This window comes from Kogia breviceps, chromosome 3 (assembly GCF_026419965.1).
Source record: "Kogia breviceps isolate mKogBre1 chromosome 3, mKogBre1 haplotype 1, whole genome shotgun sequence".
NCBI lineage: Eukaryota > Metazoa > Chordata > Mammalia > Artiodactyla > Physeteridae > Kogia > Kogia breviceps.
In genome coordinates this window covers 50,521,658-50,536,342 of record NC_081312.1, presented here as the reverse complement: position 1 = coordinate 50,536,342, position 14,685 = coordinate 50,521,658, and the positions used below count along the sequence as shown (strand labels likewise).

General features: G+C 39.7%; 2 protein-coding genes and 1 non-coding gene across 9 annotated transcripts in view; all 3 read right to left on the bottom strand.

Moving 5' to 3' along the window:
• SOS2 (SOS Ras/Rho guanine nucleotide exchange factor 2) overlaps positions 1–5,577 on the bottom strand; it is a 103,387-nt gene extending 97,810 nt beyond the window's left edge. For 2 of the 3 annotated variants that reach the window (XM_059057079.2, XM_067028489.1), the window contains exon 1: positions 5,384–5,577. In XM_059057079.2, coding sequence (XP_058913062.1) covers positions 5,384–5,470 — 87 coding nt within the window. In that variant the 5' untranslated portion in view covers positions 5,471–5,577. The remainder of the gene's footprint in view (positions 1–5,383) is intronic. The other variant, XM_067028488.1, reaches the window with a different exon arrangement.
• Positions 5,578–11,750: 6,173 nt separating this feature from the next.
• LOC131753897 (U1 spliceosomal RNA) lies at positions 11,751–11,914 on the bottom strand. The gene has a single exon (XR_009334963.1). It is a non-coding gene; the product is annotated as a U1 spliceosomal RNA (small nuclear RNA).
• A 50-nt stretch (positions 11,915–11,964) lies between these two features.
• Positions 11,965–14,685, bottom strand: part of L2HGDH (L-2-hydroxyglutarate dehydrogenase) — a 53,903-nt gene continuing 51,182 nt past the window's right edge. For 3 of the 5 annotated variants that reach the window (XM_067028480.1, XM_059057093.2, XM_067028481.1), the window contains one exon: positions 11,969–14,007. In XM_067028480.1, the coding sequence (XP_066884581.1) occupies positions 13,812–14,007 (196 nt within the window). In that variant the 3' untranslated portion in view covers positions 11,969–13,811. Of the gene's footprint in view, positions 14,008–14,685 lie in introns of all 5 variants that reach the window. The other 2 variants (XM_059057089.2, XM_067028482.1) reach the window with 1 other exon arrangement.

Here is a 14,685-nt window from a genome sequence, read left to right as displayed (position 1 = left end):
TACTTACTATATGTTCTTATGTTAAAAAAGAAAAGAATTTTAGGTTGTTAATTTTTAACATGACTCCATGAGACAATGCTAAATCCATTACTTCCATTAAAATTCCTTCATGATTGAAATATGCAGGTTAACAGAGGATATAATCAAACTGCTGCTCCCTTGAAAGAACATGGTTAATATAAAAGATATACACTTGATTTACGTCAAGTGGTAACATAAGTAATGCTTTGGATACTCACCATAAAACACTTTAATGGAATATTATTACTCCAAATATATCATACCAAAATTAAACTGAAAATAGAAGAAGACTACTAAATCATGACTGAGAGGAAGCTAAATGCAGCAAGCTAAAACGCATTCCTAACGCTCATCCAGTTCTGGCTGAACCCCTTGGGTCAGTTTGGGTCATTATTAGTTTGGAATAATTCCAAATGACTCCCTAGAGTTCTACTATTATATTCAGTGGCTTTAGGAAATCCAGAACAGGCCTCATGTCACAAAAATCATAGTTTCTCCTATTCCTTTTAGTTGGAGTGATCTTTTCAAAGAAGCAAGTTTGATCAAGTTCATGTAATTAATTTGTCACATAAATAACTCTATAGGCCTTCCTATTCACAGGTAGAGACCTTAACCTGGGTCTACACTAGAGTCTCTCAACTAGCTCATCTCCTTTATTTAAAAAAAAAAAAAATTATTTATTTATTTATTTTTGGCTGTGTTGGGTCTTCATTGCTGCACGAAGGCTTGCTGCGGTGCACAAGCTTCTCATTGTGGTGGCTTCTCTTGTTGTGGAGCACGGGCTCTAGGCACACGGGCTTCAGTAGCTGTGGCACACAGGCTCAGTAGCTGTGGCTTGCGGACTCTAGAGCAAAAGCTCAGTAGTTGTGGCACACAGGCTTAGCTGCTCCACGAAATGTGGGACCTTCCCAGACCAGGGCTTGAACCCATGTCCCCTGCATTGGCAGGCGGGTTCTTATCCACTGCACCACCAAGAAAGTCCTCTTCTCCTTTCACTTGGGCTTGGTTCTTTAAATCAAGTCATGTTCCTACCTTTCCCTAGGGTTCAAACCCTTTCTCCCCCTTTCTTTGGTTTGTTAATTCCTATTGATCTTTCAGATAATTAACTTCTTTACTGTCTGTCTCTCCCAGGCCTCTCTGCCACAGCCATTTAGAATGGAAGCTTTATGAGAGCAAGGCCTTGCTACAACCTCAGTATCAAGAATAGCACCTAGCACACAGGAGAAACTCAATAAATATTTGAATATATCCTCCAGAACTCAGCATGAATGTTACTTCCTTAAAGAAGCCTTCCTTGACCTTCTTATGTCAGTAACACCAATTTCATTTTCTCAAAGGACCCCCATGCTTTTCTTCTGGGCCCCAGGAAAGATCCAGCACAATCTTCTAAAATTGTTCCAAGAGATATTAGTACAAAAGCATAAACACTAGACTCTTTCAGATTTCACAAAAGCATTTCTGAATCAAAACCCTCAACCTTCTTCCTCCCCTACCATAGACTGCTATTAATTAACTCAAACATTCACACCTCTTGAATTTTAACAGATATCTAAGAGCAAACTATAATGGTTGAGGTGGCAGGTCGATATTTAACCTGAATGAAATTAGACTCAGGAATAAGGTAATTCTACCAATTCTTTCTAGCTCTCTGTGACATTTGTAACTACAGATAATAAGACGACAGACATTTTCTCTTCCTTGGCTAGCCTGGTGAATAAGGCCTTACAAAAAAGGCATCTACCACGGAAATACCAGGGACTAAAAAACCTGCTAAAATGATTTTAAGTCATGTTTCCCATATATAGAATGCCTACACTGATTTTTCTCAGCATACAATCGAATAGCACATGCACAAAGTACCACAGGCATTTATTTCAAAGACACAGGTAACAAGCTGTATTTACAAATATATCCCACACTCTTTTTTCCTCCAAGTAATATGATAGCTTCAATCTTCTCCGGGAGTAGTGATGAAGGCATTCACGTCTCTGGCTCTTTTAGGAAAGATACATAAGTTAGCAGTAATGTTAACAATGCATGTATTATCCATTAGTAGTGTCATTTTGCTCTACTTTACCCTTTGTAGTTCTGTATGTACTTAAATGTCCTAGGTGAAGTTCTGTTTTAACAGTTAAAGAACAGGAGCACAACAAAACAAAAAGTTAAAGAACAAGAGGGAAGAGATATGGGAACATATGTATATGTATAACTGATTCAGTTTGTTGTAAAGGAAAAACTAACACACTATTGTAAAACAATTATACTCCAATAAAGATGTTAAAAAAAAAAAAAAGTTAAAGAACACATTTCTATTTCCAAAATTATTTTTCCTTAAATCTATTTCTCAATGCTTGTGTTTCTTCTACATAGTGAAATGAATATTTAATGCTGGTTTAAAAAAATCCCTTGCGTTTTCAGTCAGTAATAGTAACTTTGTCAAATATATGTATTTTTTGGTTTCCAGAAAAATCAGCCAAAACTTGAAAATAAGCAAAAGAGATAACTAGGTGTTCTTCAGTGCTATGCTTGAACCTTTGATTACTTTCTACTGACTGGGCTATTTTAAAAATTGATCAGATTAACTTAGAGATTTTTGTCTGGTACAGATGCAAAATCTAATCAGCAGGAAAGACAATCTCAAATTTACTGCTTATGTTCTTGTAGGATATTAACAAATTTTTTGTCCAACCCAAAACTCTTACTTTAATATTCTTTTATTAAGTTGCCTATAAATACCTACCTCCTCCAATTTTCATTTGAAGTGGTTCTAAGATCTCATGAGTTCCCTCATTAAGTAGTAAATTGAATCAAAATTACTGATACATGTTCGTTCACATTGGTATGAGAGTTGTGACTTTACCTTTCTGAAAATTATATTTTAATAGTTTTGGAGGTTCCATCAAGATGCCCAAGTGAACTAACCTCACAGAGTTAATTAAACAACCTTGTTCTTTTCACACACAGAGATATTCCTTACAAAACTTCGAGCTCATAACTGCTATCTCATTTACATAAACCAAAACCTCAAAGTTTATAATTTTCAGTCTAGGTGGTAAACACCTTTAGAGCAAGGCCTTTACTTTTATTCATGTTTGTATTCTTAGGATCCAGCTTGGTGCCAAGTACCTAAAATGTGTTCAATAAAGGTTAAATGAAACTAGCGTACACATGTTTGATGGCAACACCAACTGGAGGTGAAAAATCTTAGTAGTCTAATACTATTGCTGCTTCTACTATTAATCCTAGCAGTCTTTGTAACTATCTGGTCAGCTGGAAGAAGGAAACCAAATTCTAGATGCCTTGAATGTGAAGACAGAGACTCCCCATAAGTGGTACGAATTCTCATTGTACAAAGTCAAGGGTGGCAAGTATAGACCAGAACTTAACTCATCCTTCAAAGAGTGAACCTTGAGCTCTTTAAGAACTAAAACTCTTAAAGCACTACAAACCTACATGTCGCAATACCACAAATACCACAAAACTGAACATAATCTGAATTATGAACACCAAAAACTTTCCAAAAACATAAAAAATGTCTTCCATGGGAATATACCTCAATTCTAGAATAACAGTAAATTAATAAATTAAATAGAAACTGCTTCTTGAATTCACCTCAAAAGACCAGATTTTCTTTGTCGTATTTATTCCATAAGCATAGGATATACAAGAACTGTGGAATAAGAAAATAGAGATCTACAAGGCATCTGAGTTCCAAGAAAACAAGCACAACATATAAATGCAAAATACCAGACTCAAAGCAATGGACTAGGATTGCATGCTAACGCTGGCTTTGTTTCCAGGCTAACCTGAAGATATAAATCTGTATTTGTGCATGATGGATTATTAGGGTCAAAGCTACCTACTGAATAGGTTATGCAACACATACTCAAATTCTATTTGCTACCAGAAAATAGGTGGAAGTAGGTGGAGACCTACTTCACACTGCCAACAATACAGGCCTACCTGATAACTGTACTCATACTTCTTTCCATGTGCTGGAAGATTTAATTACTATCTAAGCATTTCCCCCTTTGCTTTTCATTATCACCACTCAGCACACTTTCCATTTCTTTCCCTCTGCTTATAGAATCGTGTTGCCCACAGAAGGAAGGTCAATTTAATACTTTTAACACCTAATATACCTGTGAAATGATAACTGTCTAGCTGCTCCTAGCCACCTGCACCGAATTCTTTAAAAAGATACTAGCTGGTGTTTGGCCCAAGGCAGGCAGTATCTCTTCGTAAGAATTATGAAAATAATGACAAATCTGGAACTCTGAATGAATGAGGAAAATGTTTTTAATTTAATATACTACTTCCTTTCACTTGTAGAAATTTAATGTATGAAGATTTATTTTCCAAGGGCAATTTTTAAATTAATGTTTATTCTTTCTTTATTATTTTAAAATTTATTCTTGGTTTTTTTCCACAAATGGTAGAAGGGATTAAGTTTGCATCACTGGCAAGGAAAACCCACGCTCAGTAGGTATGGTATCTTCTCCTGCACCCATTTACACTCTTTAAATGTCTTGACCTTACAAAAGGTTTTATTGTAAAAATCATAGTATGATTATTACCTAAATGCAGACGAAAACTGACACCATCTACAGGCGAGATGCACCCTAGTGATGCACCCAAACTTAAAAGATTCATTTTTATGAGCTGCTCCTTTTTCGTACCCTTAAAATGATTCTAGTGCTAAACTGCACTCTGAAGAAACTGACCAAATTCTACACGGGAAATCTCTCGTAAACAGGGGGGACGCCTTTTGCAGGAAGGGAGGAGGCACTTTAAATTGACCTCAAGAATTGTTAAAAGCAATATCATGGCTCACTGACATTTCTCTAGAAACACATCCATCTTACAAAAAAAAAGTTACCACCTCTTAAGTGAGTGGACACCCTTCACGAGCAAATCGCCTAAGGGAACAGCCCCAAGGAACTTAATTAAAAATAATTACCCAGGCTAGAAATGTGCTTTTGTTTTAGAAACTGTCTAAATACCAGCGGGACTTTCTCTTGCCCAAATCCAGCCTGAGGACAACAAACTGGTCAACGGCGGAAGTCGCCTGACGAAATGACTGCAACGTGAAATCCAGTTTTATGATCATAACAAAACCTTCCTTCCGGGGCCAAGCAAGAACTTGAAAAAACGTCCTTTTGGACGCAGCAGGCAATCACGCGCCCCCATCGCCGGCCGGAGAGAAAGTGCTGGGCCTGCGGGCCCCGAGCGCGGGGAGGGCGTGTAGCTCCCCGTAAGAGCGTCCGAGGGGCCGCGGCCCGCGCGCCCCGCCCGCCTGCCTCCCGCCTCGGCCCTGGCACCTCCCTGGGGGCCCCACGGCCGCACGGGCACCAGCACTGACCTTCCGCAGGGCCGAGACCAACAGTCCCCGCCATTTCGGACTGTTTTCTTCGCTGAAGAACTCGTACGGCTGCGGCGCCTGCTGCATGGCCCCGGCGGCAGCGCCTCCGCATCGGGGGCGGCCCGCGGACCGAAACGGGCCGGGCCAGTGGCCTGACAGGCAGGGCGCGGGCCGCCTCGCCTCGCCGGCCGCCGCCGCCTCCTGCCCGGGCCGCGGCTACGGCCAAGGCGGCTCGGAGGCGGCGCCGGCGGGCGGGGGCTCCGGGGGAGGCTTCCTCGGCCCCGCGGCCTCGCCTAGTGCAGCGTCCGCAGAGGAAGCGCGGCGGCTCGTGAACCCGGACGGCCCCCAGCTGCGACCGAAGCGGCGGCCTCCTTTGCCGGCGGCGCTGGCCCGCTTCTCGGGCGGCTCCTCCTCCTTTGTCTGGGTTCGCAACCCGGCGGGGATACAGCTAGCCTCTCCCCTGCTCGGACTCCCGCTACGGCCGCGGCAGGCAGAGAGCGGCGGCGGCAGCTTGTCTCATAGCCTCATCTCCGCCCTCACAACCGGCAACGCCGCCCTGCCCGGCCCACCCGAGTCACCTCCAGAGGGCCCTGGGGACAGACCGGGCGCGCGCGTCGGGCGAGAGAGCCACACTGGCGCGCACAGTGTTGGCCACCACCACCACCGCCGCCGCCGCCCCCCTTCAGCAGCCGCGCACAGCGCCCCAGGGCCGCCGCCAAGCTCCGGGTCCCAGCAAGCGCGGCTCGGCCAACCCCCTCCGCCCCGCGCTCATTATCCCGTGTAGCTGGAGCAGGCCCGCACGGAGCATGCGCGCCGCGAGCGGGCAAAGGGGCTGGCCGGGATCGGAGGCCTCCTCGCGGGAGTGCGTGTCTCCTGGGCGCTTGCTGGGTGCACGTTCCAGACAGACTCCGCAACTCACTGACTGCGTTTTACACACACTCTCCCTCCTCTCGATCTTCCCGAGAGAATCCTGACTCGATGCCACTCCTCGAGCCCCAGGACTCCGTAATGGGAAGCAGTATAGGGATTTGTAGAGAAAGGGGCTTTCCGGCTGGACAAGATATTTAATGTATTTTGTGTTCTACATGGCTATTCTGTATATGTAACTATTTCACAGCGTGGTGCTGTGGGGACTGAAGGAAGTGAGGAGTGGGAAGCCCTTAGCACACAGTAAGGCCAAAAAAGGCAGATGGCAACGTTAATCAAGCTTGAACTTAAAGGTCTTTCACCTGCATAAGCCCCTATGTGTTCACAAAAATTTCATACCGTTTTGGTAAAACTTCCCATACTTTTGCATTGTTTTCTTAATGGTGTCCTCCAAACTGTGGCGGTGTGGAGGTGTCAGGCGCCATAAAACCTGGATCTGCCCTTGGGGCCAGCCATACTCATTAGCAGCCCAAAAAAGATCCCCAGACCTTAAGCTTTCCTGAGTTGAAGATTCTGGAAACTTTATCATTAACATAAATTTCATCCCACTAAAGACGCTGAGAACATACACGAATTACAGTACATTGTTCCCAGCCACTAGCAGTGAGTAAGGGAAAGGAAGAACAGGGTGCCAAAAAAAAAAAAGAAGTCTGCCACGCTTCAGTTCCAAATCAGTAGCAGAGCAATTATCCTACCTTAAAACAAGCACCATTTTGTCATTTTGGCAAAATCATAATGGCAGAGTTGGAAAATTTAGTATCCACTCAACCATTTTTCTAATCCAAGTATCCACTGAATCAGAATCTTTTCTATTAGATAAGCAACAAGGATATATTGTACAGCACGGGGAAATATAGCCAGTGTTTTGTAATAAGTTTAAGTGGAGCATAATATATAAAAAATATTGAATCATTGCGTTGTACACCTGAAACTAATATAATATTGTAAATCAGAAATACTTCAATTAAAACAATATCTCTAATAAATGGCCACGTCCACATTCCACGTACAATACTTGGGCTAAAGGTAGGATAGGGAAATGCTTGTATTTCTCCAATCTTTCCATCAGTGAGGGCAAAGATCTTGGCTTATATAGAGTGTGTTTACTTTTCTCTCTTCCTGAACTCCAGCTATAAACTGCTAGGCTGTCAAACTACTGGACTGTGATTCTATTTTCTTGTAGGAGAGTAAAGTTGTTAATGGGAAGTTTCATTCTTGGCTAAGGAGGTTAGAAGCCTTCTCTGGGTCAAATCAGGTCTGAAGACACATTTTGTTTAACCAAGCTATATTTAAATTTTTAAAACTGTTGTTAATATTTTAAAATTAAGAGATTTTATATAAAAATCTGGATTTTCAGCTTCTCTTGACAAAGATCTGGCAGCACTGGGCCCTGATGCTTCCTGCAAGGGAATAATCAGCAGGCAGTGGGGTAGTGGCTGCCTCTTTAGAAAAATATGCCATCCCGTTTCCAGTTGGCTATACTCCCCAGCTGGCACTCTTCACCCTTTTATGTAACCTGCCTAGTCTCTACAGGCATCTGAGCTGTGATCTCTGGGCTAGGCAAACAGAAATGTGATCGACGTGCATGTGGAGGATAATCCAAGAATGACACCAGTAAAAAGTTTCCCAACCAGACAAATGGGCTATCTAAAAAAACATGTTGGATCCATACTGTATACTCTACACTAGGCTAAACCCAAGATGTGTCAAATATTTAAATGTAAAAAATAAAATCATAAAATAATCTGTTTATAACTTTGGAGTACAAAGACCTTTCTACTATGATATAAAATGTAGATTGATAAATTCTATTTTTTAAAAAGTATACCAAAGAAAAACACCACAAGCTAAGCCAAAAGGCAAATAACAAACTGGAAAAAATATTCGCAACTCATTTCCTGCACAGTTAATCTCCCTAACATCTAAAGGAATTCCTGCAAATTAATAAGACTAAAACTTAATAGGAAAAAAAGATAAAGGATATGAAAAGGAAATATAAATGTCTCAAACATACTGAAGATGTGCAACTTCACTCATATTACAAAAATCGCAAATTTAAATAATACTGTTATCATTTTTCACCTATTAGAATAGCACAGATCAGAAAGTTTGATTATATACTATGTTGGTGAGAATATGGGGAAATCAGTACTCTGATAGATTATTGGTGAGATTGGTAAATTGTTTCAATCTCCATCAAGGGCAGCTTGACAACATCCAAGTTGCAAAGGCACATACTCTTTGACCCAATAAATTCTAAGAATATGTCTTATAGGTATACTTGCTCATATGTGAAATGACTTTGCACAGTATTATTCATTACAGTATTGTTTGTTATAGCAAAACAACAACAACAAAACACCCTAGAAATAAACAATTTAATAATCATCAGTAGGAATAAGGGACTGGTTCAACAAATAATAAATCCAGAGAATGGAACCTATAAAGTCATTTATAAAGAACCAGGCCACTGTGTTCAGGCCACTTGAACATTCTCCAAGATACACTGCAAAGTGAAAAGAGCAGGATGTATAATACAGTTTGCAGAGTATGCTACCACTTGTGTAAAAAAAAATGGAGACAGTATTTTATTATATATAAATATTTCTGCAAGGCTGCACAAGATATTGACAAGTTTTGTTGTCTCAGGGATGAGAACTGGGGGGCTAGAGGAGAGAGGGAAACTTTCTACTGTGTACTTTTTTATGACTTTTGAATTTTCAACTATATGAATGTTGTACTTATTCAAAACATTAATTAAAAGCTGTTTTTTTTTTGGGGGGGGGGTTCGCGGTACGCGGGCCTCTCACTGTTGTGGCCTCTCCCGTTGCGGAGCACAGGCTCCGGACGCGCAGGCTCAGCGGCCATGGCTCACGGGCCCAGCCGCTCCGCGGCATGTGGGATCTTCCCGGACCGGGGCACGAACCCGTGTCTCCTGCATCCGCAGGCGGACTCAACCACTGCGCCACCAGGGAAGCCCAAAAGCTGTTTTTTTAAATGAAAAACTCCAACCTCATTAGAAACACATGCTTCAAGTGTTGAAAAATATAAGTATTAAACACACTGATACCATGAGAGAGAGGGCCTATGGATATATAACAAAAACTCAGTCATAAATTTGAGTTAAAATTAATATGCTATCATACTAAGAATTTGATAGTAATTTTACTTGTCTTTAGAAATTATTTTTTAAATTTTTTATTGAAGTATAGTTCATTTACAATGTCGTATAAGTTTCAGTTGTACAGCATGGCGATTCAATTATACACACACACACACACACACACACACACATATATATATATATATTCTTCTTAAGATTATTTTCCCTTATACATTATTAAATAATATTGAGTACAGTTCCCTGTGCTATACAGTAGGTCCTTGTCGGTTATCTATTTTATACATAGTAGTGTGTATATGTTAATCCCAGTCTCCCAATTTATCCCTCCCCCCACCCCCTTCCCCCTTTAGTAACCATAAGTTTGTTTTCTGTGTCTGTTTCTTTCTGTTTTGGAAGTAAGTTCATTTGTGTCTTTTTTGTTTTTCTTTTAGATTCCACATATAAGTGGTATCATATGTTATTTGTCTTTCTCTGTCTGGCTTACTTCACTTAGTGTGATAATCTCTAGGTCCATCCATGTTGCTGCAAATGGCATTATTTCATTCTTTTTTATGGCTAACATTCCACTGTATATATATACAACTTCTTTATCCATTTTTCTGTTGGTGAACATTTAGGTTGCTTCCATCTCTTAGCTATTGTAAATAGTGCTGCATTGAACATTGCGGTGCATGTATATTTTCGAATTATGGTTTTCTTTGGATATATGCCCAGGAGTAGGGCTGCTGGATCATATGGTAGCTCTATTTTTAGTTTTTTAAGGAACCTCCATACTGTTCTCCATAGTGGCTGCACCAATTTACATTCCCACCAACAGTGTAGAAGGGTTCCTATTTCTCCACACCCTCTCCTGCATTTGTTATTTGTAGACTTTTTGGTGATGGCCATTCTGACCGATGTGAGGTGATACCTCATTGTAATTTTACTTGTCTTTTTAGAATTTAGAATGGCTTTAAGGAGATAACTTGAATGACCCAAGCACATCTCAAATTTTAAAAGGCAGTAAAAATTTTACCACTAATATTCTCTCACTGAAAAACATTTTCAAGAAGGACTTAACATGTCTCCCGTTTACTCTCTCCTACTTCCTCCATTTATTTAAAGCTACAAGTGCTGCCAGTCAGTAGCAAACCAAAGCAATGCCACAGGAAACAATAAATGTCGTTGTCACTCACTTTCATGGTCCGTTGTTGTAGCTAACTCTGATCCTCTTAACAGTCCACCTGCTGGAAAGAAATTGGAGCAGGCACTCAGACAGATCATTTGCCCTATAACCCATATAGGAGGCTCATGCCCAGAACCCCAACCCCGTGTAAGAGGTAGCATACCAAAAATGTCTTCCCAAGAGGAACAATAATTTTGTATGAAATTCCGAAAGATTGATTTACTTATTGCCCGCCTCCCGATGGAAAAAGCACTGTGTATTGGTATGTTATATACATTCTACTATGGAAAAGAAATAATGTTCCCTGGTACTCTGGGTATGAGGATGAAAATGAGGTCACCCAGATATTGCTACCACTACCAAATGGAAAGCCACTTTTTATAAGTAGGAAAGTGCTCCACTTTTTTTTTTTTTGGCTGTGTTGGGTCTTCATTGCTGCACCAGGCTTTCTCTAGCTGCAGCGAGCAGGGGCCACACTTTGTTGTGATGCTCATGCTTCTCATTGCGGTGGCTTTTCTTGTTGCAGAGCACAGGCTCTAGGAGCGTGGGCTTCAGTGGTTGCGGCTCACGGGCTTAGTTGCTCCACAGCATGTGGGATCTTCCTGGACCAGGGATCGAACCTGTGTCCCCTGCATTGGCAGGCAGATTCTTAACCACTCCGCCACCAGGGAAGTCCCTAGTGTTCCACTTTTTACCCAAAATATAAACTACCTCATTTTTACATTATACACAAATACAAACTTTTTTTTTTGAGTGCCTGCTATTTAAAGCCTATTGATAGTTCAAAATTTATATGAATTAGTTTTCTCTCACCGCCGCAGAGCACAGGCTCCGGACGCGCAGGCCCATTGGCCATGGCCCACGGGCCCAGCCGCTGCTCTGCACGCGGGATCCTCCCGGACCGGGGCACGAACCCGCGTCCACCCGCATCTGCAGGCGGACTCTCAACCACTGCGCCACCAGGGAAGCCCTGAATCAGAGTTTTTAAAAAATCCTTATTTCTCCATATCCCTGTGTCATATTAACCACCATCCAGTACCCACATTAAATGGATGACACACTAAATGTTCTCTTCAGTATTAGGTAAACACAAACCACTGGACCCCTAGAAAACGGTCTTGAAGGATCTCTATTGTTAAAACAGAAAAAAACAGGGGAAAGCTCAAACACAGTTCCCCAATACCACAAATCACGCAGCCAACTTTCCCACATTTGGGGAAATTGCAGGGGTCAGCACATCCGGAGTGCAATGCATGAGCTGCACCCTGGGAAAACCACCTTCATGATCATGGTATATCCCCTCCCAGGTAAGTACTGAATCAGAGTTTTTATGAAACTAAAAATTATGTTCACAACACCAAAGTTCATTAAAATATTTTTAATATTAATATACAATTCATCTCTCTTAGAAATACACAAAACTTTAAAATATTACAGCATTATTCCACAACAAAACTCTATTGACATAAATAAAAACGTTTTACAAATAGAATAATCTACACATTCAAAAGGCTTTTAATAATTTTTTCACTTGTATTTTTTGGGGTATAGTAAAGACCCAAATGGAATGGGGGTTGCTTTAATTAGGGTAGTTATTTTTATAACTTCAGTCTTTCACAGCTTAGTGTATATGCAATCTTACTGTTAATGAAATAGAGAATTGTAATATTTTCCATCTCTTAATAGTCTTGCAATGAAACAGAAAATACCCTGTGTATCACATTTCTTAGAGGAATCAGTTGTTATGAAGAACCATTAGGGCTTGCTTCCTCTGTGAATACTTTCCAACTGTTTTCAGTATTCTCATCCCAAGTGCTGAAGAACTGTCTAATCTATTCATCTGAGATGTGCTATTCTATAACATGAGCTGATGATGTGTAGCCTTTCAAATTAATTGATGAGGTAGCTTAATCAATGTAATCATTGGCTTGAAGTGAAAAGGAAGAAAACTAAGTTTTGCTATCAACCAAAATGCTCATCTTTCTAACTCATCCATCACACAGTTTTGGAGAGATGAGAGGAAAGAAAAAATGAAGACTGGAAGATTAATCCAGAGAGAGTATATGTGAGGGAATGGATGAAAATTTCTCACCTAAATGGTGGTTCTGCAATAAGTGTCCCCATATTATACCATATTTTCATTTATATTTCTATTTTCCAACATTCTGAATTGCAAGAATCATTTCAACAGATACCACACACACACACACACGTATATATATAGTACATAGTATACAGTATGGCACTGGGCAACAATTTAAAATACTCATGAAATACACATGATTGTAAGGCACTTTTGCGGTGTACAAAAGTGAATGCCTCAAAATTAGGTATTTCCCCAAAATGAAGAAATATCCTCACAAAGGATTATAGGATTCTGGAAAAGTCAAGTAGGCATGAATCATTAGTGATCTTGGCCAACATTTGAGAACCTTGGTATCACTGAAGAACAGAGATATAAGAGATAAATACTATTTTAAATTACAAAGTTCTGTATGTCAGTGTCAGGATTCTAAGTTCTTTTAGTTTCTCAACCACAGAAGACTGAAGAGTAAGCAAAATACTCATAGTGGACTGCTGTTTAGATTCAGGGATGACACCAGACCAAGTCAATTATAAAGAAACTGGGAATAATAAATGCTTTGAGTTTCTTTTGCAAAGTTATTTCTTACCAATGTAGATAAGATAGAATCTTATTCAAACTACTTCAAACTGTGAAATTTCATGTATTTGAATCAACAATTTTAAATTCCCAAATACAAATACTGTTGCTCTAAATGATGTGAGCTTTTCTATGACTCTTCAGAGTTAAAAGGTTTGCAACCTACAATATATTTTCTTGTCTAGGAAAGACAAAAAAGCTTAGATATTATAAAGCCTAAAAGTTAAGGGAAAAAAAAAAAGTTAAGGGAATAATCACTTTTTCATGCTATAGTTCCCAGAAATTCCAAAAAAGCCAAATCTCTAGATCATGGTTGGTGAGGACAGGTCATTAACAAAGTCAAGAATTCAGGACAGATACAACTGTACCTTTTTAAAGAGCATGGACTTTAAAAAATAATTATTTCCACATTACATAATTTTAAAAATTCAGTGGTTATCTAAAATGACATTTTAAACCATTTTTCTTAAATGAAACTTAAAGAATGTAGTTAGTACATTCTTTTTGCTGAATGTGGAGATTAAAATGCATACCTAGCTCCTTTCATTATTTACAATTTAAATCTTTGTTGTACTTCATCTGCAATCATTCCAGAAATTGCAAGGGAAGAAGTGGCAGCAGGGGAAGGTGCATTTCTCACATGAAGAATGCGATTTCCAATATCCCCAACTCCTCCATCAAATACAAAATCTTCTACGAGATTTCCATCTCTATCCAGGGCTTGGGCTCTTACTCCAGCTGGACCTCTGCAAAAGCAAGAGTGGTAGTCATCTAACTCGAAGCAACAGGACACTTTACATACGTGTCAGTGGTTTCAAAGTATTCTTAAAGCAATAAAGTCTTTATTCTTCTAAATGCACAATTATGTGTAAACCCAATAGGCTTGTGTTTAGCCAAAGGCTGCCAGTTGTAGCCTGTCAAGCATATATCCTTACCCTAAAATACACAAATGGGTTCTTTCCAAAAGTAGCAGATAAATCCATATTTAATTAGAATAGATGTATTTTTATTTAAATTTTAAAAATGAATTTATTATACAATCAATCACTAGAATAGAAAGCAAGATAATGTAAAGAAAGCAAGAATTATGTGTGTCAGCTACATTCCTACATGCACTACAGAATTCTAAGTATTTTTATGTTTTGTTTTGGTTGTACACTATTAAAAGTTATGGAAAAAAATATTTGCAAATGGCAGCAAATTCTGGCTTTGTAGTTTGTTTTGATTTTTAACGGTTTGGCATTTAATATCAGGATAACCTTCAATTAATTAAAGTGAAATGACACACTCTCTTAAAGGAAAAGCACAAAAATGAATTAACAGCATGTTAATACAGTAAGAGTCTTTAACATTAAAAGTTCTGTTTTACAACATTTGAGTTTACAAATTAGATTTTTTTTTTTTTTTTTTTTTTTAGTTTTAAA